Source organism: Ailuropoda melanoleuca, chromosome X (assembly GCF_002007445.2).
Source record: "Ailuropoda melanoleuca isolate Jingjing chromosome X, ASM200744v2, whole genome shotgun sequence".
NCBI lineage: Eukaryota > Metazoa > Chordata > Mammalia > Carnivora > Ursidae > Ailuropoda > Ailuropoda melanoleuca.
In genome coordinates, this window is record NC_048238.1 from 26,538,615 (window position 1) to 26,553,035 (window position 14,421).

At 43.4% G+C, this 14,421-nt stretch overlaps 1 protein-coding gene across 14 annotated transcripts in view; it reads right to left on the reverse strand.

The window, feature by feature from the left end:
• The window catches only part of DMD (dystrophin), a 2,070,581-nt gene that overhangs the window by 108,412 nt on the left and 1,947,748 nt on the right, over positions 1–14,421 (reverse strand). For all 14 annotated transcript variants that reach the window (XM_034649821.1, XM_034649815.1, XM_034649816.1 and 11 more), the window contains one exon: positions 579–653. In XM_034649821.1, coding sequence (XP_034505712.1) covers positions 579–653 — 75 coding nt within the window. The remainder of the gene's footprint in view (positions 1–578; positions 654–14,421) is intronic.

Consider the following 14,421-nt stretch of genomic DNA (forward strand, 5'->3'; position numbering starts at 1 on the left):
CTAATTAACTGTGATGATAACAGATCATTATACATAAACCATGAGATGAAGCCATGAACCTACAGGGCACTTCCGCATTTCTCCACTGATGTATGATAACGAGCAAGAGCAGAGAAGCCAGCCTGTCATCTGTCCTCCATCACGGCGTCCATCTGAACACTGGCACTCAAGCTAATAACCTACTCACACCTGTGCAATGTGGTTAGGGCAGATATGGTTCTTCTTTCACTAAATGCATTTTAGAAGAAATAAAGGCAGAAGAGGGGGAGAGATTTGAAGTTTCACAAAGGTAACTCTGGATGCCGGTGCCCTTAGTTGGAAAATAAAAATTATCAGCATCTTATCAATCCAACATCAGTGGCTGAGGAATGGTGACAGGAGAGATTCTAAACAGCCTAACAAAATAGTTTAGGGCACACTAGGCCAAAGAGATTTTTAAAAAGGGAATTCTATGTTACAGCTGGACTTGTGAGAGCTTTTTGTCCCCTCTCCAAGTGGAAATACCCCTGGACCCACTTTTTTTTTTTTTTTAAGCCCATAGGAACTATGACGTGTTTCAGGCACTGGTTAATACTCACAGCAAAGGGCCTTCTGCAGTCTTCGGAGTTTCATGGCAGTCCTATAGGCTGAGAACCTGACATTATTCAGGTCAGCTGAGGAAAGAAGGGACAAAACAAAGATCATTTGTTATTTCATCAGAAAGCACACAAATTTCCACTGTTTTGAAACAATAAGAACAGTAACTTAGGAAAAAAAAATCTCTTGTACACACGCCCCGCCTTTTGGGAGGTGAAAATTCTGTCAATTTTTGGGAAAAGCCAAAACAAGCAAACGAACAAAAAGTCTCTTTGGTGGGTGATGATCACACAAGCTAAACTTGATGAAGGACCACACTGGGCATCCATTCAATTCTTGTTCCTGACAGGGAAGAGACTGACAGCCATTTTGTTTTCTTCTGGATGATAACCTCGGTTCTATTGGGAGAGGATCTTTACTACACAAGATTCAAGAGAACAAGAAAGGTATTTTTGAAATAGCTATTAGAACTTAGCAAACAGTCCAGTGGCACTATCATACTTTTGGGGGGTTTGGGGTTTTTTTTTTTGAAGTATAGATGACTTTGTTTTCTCAATAATATAGAAAAGAACATTTCATTAATGAAAATACAGGCGGCCTTCTAAAAAAGATAAAAATTTAAGACAAAGACTTCAGGTACATGAAAAGCATGTTTGTGCAATTTAAAATCACAGTGGAAGAGCTCTAGGCTTTAGGGGATTAGTCTTGGACTTATTTCGCTGATGATATTTGGGTTTTTTCCCAAGTGTTTATTCAAATTCCAGTTAGTTAGCCAAGAGTTCAATATTAGTTTCAGGTACAGAATTTAGTGTTCCACCACTTCCATACGTCACCCGGTGCTCATCACAACACGAGCCCTCCTCAGTCCCCGTCACCCATTTAATATTTTTTTCTGATTATAAAAGTTACACAAGCTCACTGTGGCCAACTTTGAAATCAAAGAGAAACAGAAAATCCAGTAAACGAATCACCCATAATCCCATGATCCAAAAAGAGGCACTGTTAACAGTTCGAGAATTTCTTAGCCAGCCTATGTGTGTGTCTGCGTGCGTGAGATGTATTTTACAATGTAATTGGGACTAAAATAAACATTGAGTTCATACTCTAAGGAGCCACCATTCTAATATTCAGCGCAGATGACCATCTCAACAGTCTTTGCAACTGTGGTTTCTACGCCACCAGTCCGTCTATCAAGCCCCCACTCCCCTGACCCAGCCCAGAGCTTCATTTCTGTAATGCCCTTACTCAAGTGCGTGCAAGCCTTGAAATACACTGCGCTTTCTGTCTTTGCTGGCATGTCTGTGGCGTTGGGCTTCAGGAACCCAGTTCCAAAAAGCTCCTTGAGGACAAGTACTCTGTTTCTGACTTCTGTTATCTTTCTCAGTGACTTAATATACATCTGCTCTCTGAAAAGGCAAGTCGGCTACAGCTAGTGAACTAGCAAGAGAGGGAATGAATAAAGGAACAAAGGAATGAAAGAAAGAGAACAAAGCATGCCGGCAAATATGTCAAACTGCCATAATCACGTGGCAGCCGCAAAACCAATTCCGACCGGGGCTCAGCAAAGGGAAAAGAGGCAATGCATATCCAAGTGGCCCGGGCCAACATTATGAGCTGCAGGGCCTCTGCCGAGACCGAAAGCAAACACCCCCACTGATGTTAGGGGACAGAAAAACAATGTCTGTCATGTACTTAAAAATATTCAGCAGAACAATAAAAAAAAAAAAAAGGACAGTACTAAATGCTGGCAAGGATGTGGAGCGACCGGAATTCATCACACACTGCTGGTGGGAATGTAAACCAGTATTTCCACTTCAGAAAACCCGTTTAGCAGCTTCCTACAAAATTAAACATACATCTCTCTTTGGGACCCAAATGTTCCTCTCCTGGAGATTTACCCAGAAGAAATACACACATGTGCACAAAAAGATGTGTATGTGACTGTCCACAGTAGTAGCTTTAGCCATAACAGCAAAAACCTGGCAACAAACCATCAGAAGGAATAAACAGACTGTGGCCGAGTCCTACTGTGGGACGCTCATCTGCAATGAAAAGGAACCAGATACTGATAATTCAGCAACATCAACGGTCCCGTAGAACTGTTGATGCTGAGTAAGAGAAGCCAGACGAGAAGAGTAAATACTGTCCGACACCACTTCCGGGAAAAGCTAGAATAGGCAAATCTCACCTACGCTGACTGAAGACCGGTACACTGGCAACCTGCAGCGCGGTCGGGGTGGATAACTGACTTCAAGAAACACAAGGTTATTTTTTAGGTGATTGAAATGTTATGCATGTTGATTGATGCAGAGGTTTTTGAGTGTATACATTAGTCAAAACTCTACCTATACACTTAAAAGGGATGCATTTTATTGTGTGTAGAAGACGCCTTCCTAAGTACTTTTTAAGAGTTTAAAGTAAACCCTCACATGGAGAGTACAATACGATGTGAATCCATATTTGTGTATTTGTGTGTGTGTGTGCGCGCACGCGTTAACTGAAGCTACACAGCAGAGGCGGTCAGCTGTCTTAATCAGGCATGCACGCTCCAGGGGTGGTTGGCTAGCAATTCATCAAAAAAGCCTCACCCCAGAGGTGGCCCCCGTAAGTACTTCAGCTATATTTAGCTCCTATTCCACCAGGGGATTCATAATTATCCTAATTAATGTTAGATGGGTTTGCATTGGTGATAATAGTGGTTTGCAAAATAGGAGGACTGTTGAAAAGGGTTTAAAAATAGTCCCTGCCCTTTTATTATCAGGATATGGGAAGAATCAAACAGGCTCTCCACCTATAGAAACGGTGCCCTGGGCTGGATGCCAAAACAGCCACCTGCAGGTCACTGAACTGTTGGTTGCCAGGAGTCAATGTGACGCCCCGCGGCATCCTGCTGTAGAGCAGTGATTCTCACACTGGAGCGTACATCAGAATGACCGGGGTGGGGCCACTAGTTCAAAATACAGATTCCCACACCCCGCTCCCAGATTTTCTTATTCCAGAGATCTGGAGAGGGTCTGAGAATGTGCATCTCTAACAAGTTTCCAGCTGATTCTGATGATGCTGGTCCAGGGACCACACTTTGAGAACCACTGCATTTTGTGCCCTTTGGCTCATAAATGTTCTTTTGTGAAAGAGCTTCTTCCGAGACTTGCTTTCATTATAAACTGGTAGGTAGGCGTGGATAAGTTGGAACTACGTCTAACTTCACATGGCTACCAACGTGTACCAAAGAGTACCTGTGTGGGTCCTTGTTAGCCAAAGTGTGATTCGAGGACCAATAGCATCAGTATCTCTCTGGAGCTTGTTAGAAATGCAGAATTTTAGGCCCCACTGAGATCGATGAATCAGAATCGACATTTTTTTAAACAATTTTGTTTTTAGATTTTATTTATTTGTGAGAGAGAGAGGGAGAGAGAGAGAGCACAAGCAGGGGGAGCGGCAGGTAGAGGGAGAAGCAGGCTCCCCGCTGAGCAAGGAGCTCAATGTGGCACTCGATTCCAGGACCCTGGGATCATGACTCAAGCCAAAGGTGGGCACTTAACCAACTGAGCCACCCAGGCGTCCCCAGAATCAACATTTTACCAAGATCCTGGGTGATCCATATGGACCCTCAAGTATAATCAATTCTTTAATTGTACATTTTAGCTAAGTTTCTTGTTCTGTGTTGTTAAAGTTCAAGTATGAACTCTGCATGAAGACCTGAGTTGTGTTTTGCTTTTCTAAATTCCATTTTGTGGGCTTTTAGGAGATTGTTTAATGGCAATCATGATCAATTAGACCAAAAATTCACCTCTGGGATGTATTTGTGGGTCTCTTGTTTACGATGAACACCAATAAAAAGTACTCAATAGATGAAAAGTGTCCAAGAGTGTCCTCGAAGGCAACAGGAACAGATTCCTTCCCTAAGTGAATTAACTCTTCCCTAGAGCGCGTTCTCTGCTCAGAACTTGATTTACTTCTGTCCCTCTGACTGTCCCTCAATGTCTCTTCTTCCCTGAGAGTAGGGGCTCTTCCCTTGTCTCTTGGCTTACCTTCTTGGGTGGTCTCAGCCAACTCATGTCTTGGGCACTAATCTACAAGACCTGAATCCCTGTCCTCCCCTCCAGACTGGTGGCACACATTCGCCAGTCTGATCAGACTCACCCTATACTGGTGGCACGGACTTCCTTTGCACGCTCGGAAATAAGCCCCTCTGGCTCTTTATAAAGTAAGTAACATAAAAACACAGAAACATCCTTCTTGTCAAGTGCAGAGCACTCTTTCCTTACCACCATCCTGTAGCAGTTTCCAAGGAATGCACCTCCAACTCCAAATCTCCTTTCATTCCTTGACTTCAACTAAAGTGTGGAGTGTGTACTGTGTGTCAGTCACACATCTTAGCAGAAGGTACTGGCAAAAACTTTCCCTTCTTTTTCTCTTTCTTTCTAATCTTCCTTTTCAAATGTCTCTTAACTCACTGGTCTCGTTTCTTGCCATCTTCCTTCTTTCCTAAAACTAAGATCCTTCTCTTATGACCCCAATTCTACCCCCTTCCCAATTTTGCTGGTTCTATTCAGAATTCAAAACAAATGATCTAAATGAGGTCAAAAGCTTCATCCATATTTCAGTTTATTTCAAGAATTGGCAAATTCCACCAGAAGCTACAGACCCAAGTGGGAGAGGCAAGGATGATCTGATTCTTTCAGGGCGTGGTTCACTATGGAATACTATCTGAGACAAGCATCTGGTACGTTCCTGCTCTTAGCAGGGCTCTCAGCTTCCCTAAAGCAGCACAAACTTCGTTCCCTTCCAGGTCCTTCTAACTACAGCGCTCTGCCCCAGTTCATCCTCTCCGACACCCATTCAGCATACCCCCAACCCACTGCCTTCTGCCGCCAGGTTTCTATGCCCCCTGGTCCAACCTCACCACTGGTCTCAGTGATTCGGAAACCGGAGAAGAAAGAAGCTAGGAAAATACCTACTTTTCATCAGAAGGCAGCAGAAGCCATACACATTTTTATCCAGTAACCACCACTGAATTACAACAGAGTTCTGGTGCCCTGGAAGCCCTACTCGGGAGAGATAACCATCTGTGTTGTTTGCGTCTGCATGTGTTGCTAGGAATCTGCAGCACCACTCCCTCTGGCTTACAACTGGAAGAGTAAGTCTCCGCCTTGTGCAAGCATGGAGGATGCACACAGAAACCTCCAGGCGTGCTACAGCTGCGGACAAAGTGACATCGTCCTGGCCTGGGGCGAGAGCTGACCTGGTAGCTCAAGTATGCACACCCAATAAAGCGAAAGCCCCCTGTCCCTCGTGGGAGGCTGGCCTCCACTTTCCCTGGGAGCTGCCTTTCCAGGACTTGGATCCAAGTTGTAATGAGCTCACCAGCGCTCAACAACCGGAACTCGGGAGGAGTGAGACTATCCAAGAAATGAGTTACACAATGTTTCCATGGCAGCTGGTAGAAAGCACACTTCAGAAGGATAAAAATGCTGAAGTGAACATTCCTCTTCATGACTTGAATTATTTTAACTAGGGCTGGTTCTAGCCTAAAAATAGAGAAATCTAGAAGCTTAAGGAAAGAGGGCAGATATCAAACCATCTACCTTCTCAAGTTGAATCACCAGCTACTAAAGTGATGGCCCATTTGGCTTTTATTCTGAAGCACAAAACAAGTAATGGGGGGAGGCGGTTTGCCCCTTTGGTTAGACTGTGAATTTCTCTTGACTTTGGTAACTATTTCTGTTTGAAGATTTTTACTTCCATTCTGTGGAAGGTAGTGGTCCAAGGTAGCAAATTCCAGAAAAGAGGAATGACAGCTCAAATTGAGGTCACAAATCTACACATGTTGGACATGCTCTTGCAAAAATAGTGAAAAACACCTCAGCATTTAAAGTCAAGGGAAAACTTGGAAAACAGAGAAATAAAACATTAAGCCCTTTCATTTCCGTTTTTTTTTTTTTTGGTATTTTTCATCTCAGTTTTACGGCTGGGTTCTGCCATTTGATCACACTTCAAAAATGCTGCTATCTCTGCCTGAATTGAGGTCTAGAATTTAAAATGAGGAGTATTTCAGTCCAGCTTTCCAATGGCTTGTGGAGACTTTTTGGAAAGGCCCAAAGTTTTAGTATGTTTATCTATTAGGTAGAAAGAATGATAATGACCTCATAAAATTAATGAGTGGAAAGAGCTAGAGAGCCAAAGATTATTCCAACAGATAAATTAGCACTGTGGTCTTTGTTTCTTCCTACCAAGTCTGTTTTCCAGGAGAAATGTAATCCAAATCAGTCAGGTGATCATGAGTGAAAAATACAATTTAGAGGAAGTATGATCATTTTTGGTAAAGTTCCAACTCGAATGTTTGGCACACAGTATGAATTAAACTACTACTGCATGTCTATTTTAATCATTTTCCAAGGAAGCCAAAATGAGGTCGTCTCCCCGGACAGCCCTTCCACTATAGGAAGGTGGCACCTTTTTGTATCTCACATCCATTCCCCAGCCTCACTCTTCCCGGACTGTTCTACTGGACTCTCCACATGGCAAGTATTCTTCTTGCCAGCTCAAACTCACCAGAACAGACAAGAACCCCGGGTCTTAATGAGGCTTGAGATAAACTGAGTAATTTAAACCAAGTCTGTCTTGAAAGCAAATTAAACCAAGATGTCCAGGCTTCAGAAGTTTTAGAGTACAATGTAGAATTACTGGGAACTCTTCGACAACAGGTAGGATTTCTGGAACATATCTTTTAAAAATCGACCAAGAAAGAAGAGGTACATTACTACATTTGACTGAACCTCTAATTTTTAAAATATATTTGAGGCCTTTTAAAATCTAAACTCATTAAAACCTCATCATCAACATAGAACTTTACTCAAAAGGGGATAAAAGAAATCTACACAGAGATAAGCAGGAATTACACCCTCATACTCGCAACAACTGCAGAAAGCCGAGTCTGTGAATTTATCATTGCTACTGACTTATGTGTCCAGAAGTGAAATGGTATTACTCTCTAGGATTTTTTCTAAAAAACGAAGCAGAGAAGCAACAAAGTATTCCAGTGTGGCACCAATGCGGGAGGCTTTGAACCGCAGAAGAGAGAAACAGGTTAGAAACCAAAAATAAAAAATTACAAAATTGAGAAGTTTGACTGTGAAATGAAAAACAGCACAAAATCCTGACTGTGGGTTGCTCAAGGCCTTTCGGCTCCCTTCTCTGGCTTGGCCTTCCACAGTCGACTCTCACTACTTCTTGGCAACACCGTTCCCCCTGAAAGAGTCGATACTCAAATTAGTCTTGCTCCCAGCAGTTTTCCTGCTCTGGTAAAAGATTTGTTGAGAAAGCAGCTTCTGTAACAAGTGGCCTGCGGAAAGTTTTTCGGGGGGAACTGTGTATCTTAAATACCATTTCGGGGGGTGCCTGGCTGTCGGTAGAGCATGCGGCTCTTGATCTTGGGGTTGTGGGTTCGAGCCCCACACTGGGTGTAGACATTACGTAAAAAAATGAATAAATACATAAATGCCATCTGGGGAGCCTGACAGGTCCCCCAGATAGTGGAGAGCTGACTCCTGGTGACGCTGCTGTCCCACGTTCTCTTTACTTTAGCTTCCAAGCAGAAAGGACTGGGGCGCCAATTCTCAAAACCTCGTCCACCAAAAAAATACATACAACATGATACTAATGATTTAAAAAGACTGTTTAAGCCAAACTGGTTTACAGCTTTTTTAAAAAGACCTCCATCTACCCCTAATCATTCCATCTGTTCTTTCGATACGTCCCAACACAAAGAGGGAACCACAGGCCAGGCAGGCTTATCTGACAAAGCGAGGTTTCAGCCAGGATCTGGAGGGTGATGGCAGTTAACCAGGTAAAGAGGGGGAGAACAGAACAGAATAAAAGGCCAGCACATGTAAAGGAGGCTCCCAAGTAGACAAGAGCAGGGACCACGAAGAATCTTAAGAAGGTCCGTATTGCTGAAATCTCAGGCAGCAAGGAGGAAGAACGGCTCCCACGAGGCCTGACAGGCAGGCAGGAAGAGGTCTGCGGCAGGGCCCTGCACATCACTGTAAGAAGGGAGGTCTTGGGAATTCCAGTTAAACAAGGCAGATGGAACAGCCTCATTTCTCTGTCCTTATTTCTGAAAGCTCTACTTGGATGACAGTAAAAGAAGTAAAACTGACATCTACCCAAAAGAAAAGAGACAAAACTAGAGAGGAGAAGAGAACAGACGAGAGTTCCAGTATCTTGGAACCCTGGTAGATGATCTGGTAGCAGTGATTCGGAGACCAGAGAAATTCCAGGTCAAAACTAACATGAGGGGAAGAAAGGCAAGTTGAGGGGCTGGGGGATAATGAGAAGCATGCCATCTTATACCACCAAGGCGTCTCAAAAATGAGAGGCTCGGGGCGCCTGGGTGGCACAGCGGTTAAGCGTCTGCCTTCGGCTCAGGGCGTGATCCCGGCGTTATGGGATCGAGCCCCACATCAGGCTCCTCTGCTATGAGCCTGCTTCTTCCTCTCCCACTCCCCCTGCTTGTGTTCCCTCTCTCGCTGGCTGTCTCTATCTCTGTCGAATAAATAAATAAAATCTTTAAAAAAAAAAATGAGAGGCTGCAGGTTCCTCTGAAGGCCGTAATGTGGCGGAAAATACAAGCGTTGCTTGTCTTTAGAGCCCTAAACACTTTCTCCCCGACCCTATGCCACCAAGCATCCCAGCCACCTCCTGCTTCACCCTGATAGAAGGCTGGAGGTTTACTCTCAGGAGAAGCTGCACCAGACAAGGGGGAGTGAGGAATAACTAAGCTTGGGAGTGAGATAAGGCACGGAAAACAGAGTGAAGGCTTAAGTGCCATGCCAGCACACCCAAAGAATGTAAATCCTTCGCTTAGTTCCCTACTCCCAAATTCCACATCTAGTCTGCCTTTCTTTCTTCTGTCAACTTATTGAAAAGAGCTCTTCTCACTATGCACTTCCTTATTTGCCATCCTTATCATCAGAAGGCACTCGAATCAGCAAGGTCACGAAATTGGTCATCAATCACTGATCCGCCTGACTTGTCATAGTCTTCGCGTTTCCCTTCCCGTCTCCCTCCTGCCAGAGACGTCACACAGTTCATGGCTGGGCACTAGGAGGCACCCCGCTTCAACTCAGAACCTTCAGTCACTGCTGTCCCATGGGTGTTCCTCTGTCCTAACATGGGCAAGTCAAAGACAGAACAATCCCGGCTCCGGGAACTTCTCAACTTACCCCGGTCTCCCTCCACTCTATTTGCAACTTCATTAATTAAGCAATCTCACCGCGCTCTCTCTTCGGAAATGAACACGCATCCCAGATTCTCTGGAGCAGAGACGGTTTAATTAAATCTTACTCTTTATAATAAAGGTGAGTCATTTTAACTTATCAAATGTGACTTAACTTTTATACCTCTGTACTGCTTTTCATATAACCTTTACAAGTCATTTAAAAAAAAGATTTTTATTAATTTTAGACAGAGAGAGGAGAGAGCAAGGAGGGAGAGGGGCTAAAGAAGAGGGAGAGAATCTCCAGCAGACTCTGCTCCACGGAGCCGGATGTGGGGCTCGATCCCACGATCCTGAGATCAAGACCTGAGCCGAAACCAAGAGTCGGATGCTCAACCGAATGAGCCACCCAGGTGCCCCCACAAATCATTTTTTAAAAAATTGTATGCCCTACTTTTTTGGGATTGGAAAAACGTAGTTTTTCTCTGTAATATAGCTTGATACTGCCTATTTCAAATCCACCCTCCTTTCTCACAGTTGGGGAATTTGTGGAAAACCTACTTTAATGATGAAATGAAATGGCAGTAATTTGCTTCATTTCCTTAAATGCCAGCAGCCTCATCTTCCTCGGTTTCCAGTTTTAGAATGACTCAACAAGATTTCCCTAAATTCTCAAAAGTTCCTACCTGGGTCTCAGCTTCCCAGCTTGCTTTTTTGTTTTTTTTCCCCCTCAACTCTTATCTTCCAGGATTTCAACAGGTGATCTTTCTCCCAAAATTCCTGAACTCTTTTGATCATTTCTCTAGTAACCAGAGACCAGACGTCACAAACTGGCTGAATTTAGTCAGCCACATGGGTTTTTGGTTTTTGTTTGGTTGGTTGGTTTTGGCTCATGAATGGTTTTTTTGAAGTGCTGATTGATTTGCCAAGAGTTAACAATTTGGAGACTTCCCACTGTCCCGTTTCACAGGAAGAAGGTGAAGACTCACATTCCTGCATGACAACAGGAGAAGCTGGAGGCTCATTTACCCTACCAGAAGCTTTTCAGGTTGCCCCAGGTCCCACCCAGCCACAGTTTGGCCCCAGAAGGCATTTCATTTTAGATTCCAGCCTCAGCAAGACCACTCCCTTTTCTTCCCCAAACCGGACGTTTACCCTTCAGTTACACTGGCTTTTTTCCTCTCCTAGTCAAAACTCTTCCGGTCAAGTTCCTCCAATAACTAGCTCTCACTCAGATCACTCTATGGATAAACAGTTCTGGGTTTTCCAAAAACTTCCCAGCTATTAATTCTTTGGACTCTACCTTTTGCTAATGCATTCAAACTAAATGGTTTTGCCACCAAAAATACCGCCTGAATAAATTTACTTTTCTAGTACAAGAATGGACGGGAAGACAGAACCAAAACCCCAATCAGTCTACTGATTACATTTCATCAAGTAACAATTAAACATATTTAAGTCATCAGTTAACATTTATCTAAGCACCTATTATGGGCCTACCCGTGTACTAACGCTCATGGGTTAAAGTTGTGGGCTTCTAAAAATGTGGGAAAACAAAAAGAATTCACTCATGCAAAACCAGTACGCGTTTCCTGGCGATCTGTGATGTGCCAAGTAGAACCCACACAGAAAACTCTGGTTATGTGAGCATGCTTATATACATACACAAACATACAATGCCAACAGATGGCCGGGTACAGTTTTTATATACCAAACCAAACACAGAAGTAGTTTTCAACATGACTTAAGATGTATTCCAGTGAACGTTTTTAAGGTTAATGGAACTGAAAATCTTCCATATAAGGTATGTGATTTATGAAACACTAAGTTGCATAAATAACACAAACAATTCACTAACACCTAAATTCGCTACGAATTTCCAAGTGAGCCCACAAAGGCTGAAAGTGAATTTAAATACTCAATATCAATAAAAATAAAATCTATACCAATTTTTACAGATAAAAATGAACGGTATGACAAATTCAAAGCAGCTTTACTGTTCCTTCCTATACTTGAGGAAGAAAAGATGAGAAAAGAAACCTGAGAAAAGAAACCTGGGGCCTTCAGCAGAGACTGTGTTTGGTCTACTGCACCCAGGGCCAGAAGTGCTGGTGCGCAATAAATGAGGTTTGAATTCAATGAGATTCTGAAAGGAACTTGCCTACTTGTGCCACATTTCAGCGGCTGATGACATCCGTTCTACTGATTCTTCTTCAAACAGTACCATTTCCCACTGCGACCGTGAACCCCTTGGAAGGGTTCTCTAGCTTACCCCTTAGAGCCGGAGCTTGGGCTTCTTTTTTGGAACACACACTAACAAAGATATCAAGAATTTCCCAAGATATAAAGGAGTTGGAATGACGGGAGAAAGAAAAAAGGCCATGTCAAGAGAATGCTTATGAAGGAGAAAGAGGAGTTGGGTGTATTTATTTAATTGTGGCAGATTCTCTACGGTTGGTTCACTAAACACCCGTTTTCAAATTCTTTCTCCCTGGCCTTTCTCTACTACAAGGGCTGGGGGAATCTCAGTTCTCCCTAGCTAGCCAGAGGCAGCCAAGGGGACACGGTCTTGACCAATGCTTAAGATATCCGCAGGGAAGGGTTTCCTTTTCCAAACTGAACGACAAAGAGCCTCAGAGGGGGAAGGTCCTTTCTCCTTCTTCCCTCCAGGGGGACAGACAGCAGTCATCATGGAACCATGAGATCAAATATCTGTCGCTAAAGATGGTACAGCAGAACAGACAGAGGTCCACACCTCTGATGCCACATCCTGGAACGCTTCCTAAGCTCTCTGCTGTCTCCAGAAGTCTGTTTATATGAAAACATCGACCCCAATGCGGCTGAGATACAGCTGGTCAGATGTTTTCTTACTTGCGGCAAAATGTCTTTCTAACAGACACATTAGTCCACAATATGCAGAACACCAATTACAGAGCCTCATCCATCCCCTGCAATCCTCCTTGGAGGGGAGAAAAAAAAACATTAGCAGTAAAGAGATCTTGGAACACAGAGCTCCCCACCCTTGTTACCAGGTACCGCCAGCAACGCGGGACGGCCTGACAGTTAATTTAATTTAAAACAACGTTATAAGAGAGGGCTTAGAGGAATAAGGCAGTCTCATAGACAAATAGATCTGCAGAGGTTCTAACTAGACATTTGTTTTGAATGGGACGTTAACAAGTCTGATTGTGCCCAGATGTAAGATAAGGACTCGAATGTTTAAATATATGCTTCTCTGGAAGTTAATGTCTACCTATGTATGAACATTCATAAGTAGCTCATTTTTCATTACCTCCTTAGACGTGTTCCTATCTTTATCTCATTAGTGCAAAATCTCCTTAAAGCCAAGTAGCATCTTTCCATACTCCTAGCTCTTAAGAGAAATGTTATTGAAAAAAAATGCTTTAGTAACTTTCAGCTATTCAGAAGTTTTGAAACCCAAATTAAGGTTCCTAAATCTCTCCTCCATCTGACAGTGTATTTTAGGTTCTGACTGAAAATGATTTGCATCCTTTGCCTGTCTCTATCCATTTTTCTGGTCCCCAACCACCACATTCCCCTCAACATCCATTCTCCTCAATCCCTTCATGAGTAAGAAAGAGGCCAACATGAACAGCAGTGGAAATCTGACCTTCATGGTAATGGGAAAAGCAAATTACCTTCCCATGGTAATGGGAAAGGCAAATTAACCTTCTTGCAAAAAACCATTCTGCAACATTACATTGGGCCCGTGGGTACTCCCACTTTCATCTTACCAGGGAAAATACACTGGGTTTTTTACGTTATCACTGTTGTTGTTTGCGAGGTGGAAGAAAAAACTCTGTTGAATCCTTAAGAGTAATTAGCCCAAGACAGTACCCGATTCAGGACATTGAAGCATCTAGGAATATAGTCAATGGCGCTCATTTCTGCATTTTGTACGCTCTAGTGGGGGGAGGGGACCAGGTGACAGGACTCCAGCTGCCCATGCGCACGCAGAAATTTGCTCAGAGGACGTTTCTAAAAATGAAGCATGTGACACAATGTTTTCTTTTCAGGGTTATGTATTCATTTTCCTAGAGACTAAATACTCATGATTAGATCTTGATAAAGATGCTAATATGTAAATCTTTTTTTTTTAAAAAAAAAAGAGCAATCATTCAGCAGCTGCAGCTGTTATTAAAATTAATCAATGGCAGGAGCTTTTCATTTGATAATGGACTGCCTTATCCCCTGACATAGACCAAGTTGCTTTTAATAAGAAAGGACGCCTTAGGGATGGAACCACATACGTCTGAGCCAAGAATCCAAACTGTCAGTGTTCCTGGGAACAGTCGATCACCCCCAAACTCTGTTGCACTTGGAAGCTGTGTCATGTGTCCTGTCCAACCCCCCCCCCCCGCCCAGTTAAGTAGCAGAGGTCCGGGGCTTGCCTTTGTGAGGGTCCTTTGTGAGGGTCACGGACTTCCCAGCAGGCGGAACCATTCCCCCTTCCTCTACCGCTTTTGTTTCTCTCTCCCCTCATCTCCGCTTTCATTCAATCTGACCCACTTTTATTCTCCTCAGACTCCGAGATAAAACTACTTGGGGACAAACTCAGAGCAGCTTTTTTTTTTTTTTAACCTCAAATGTAGATGACTTTTACT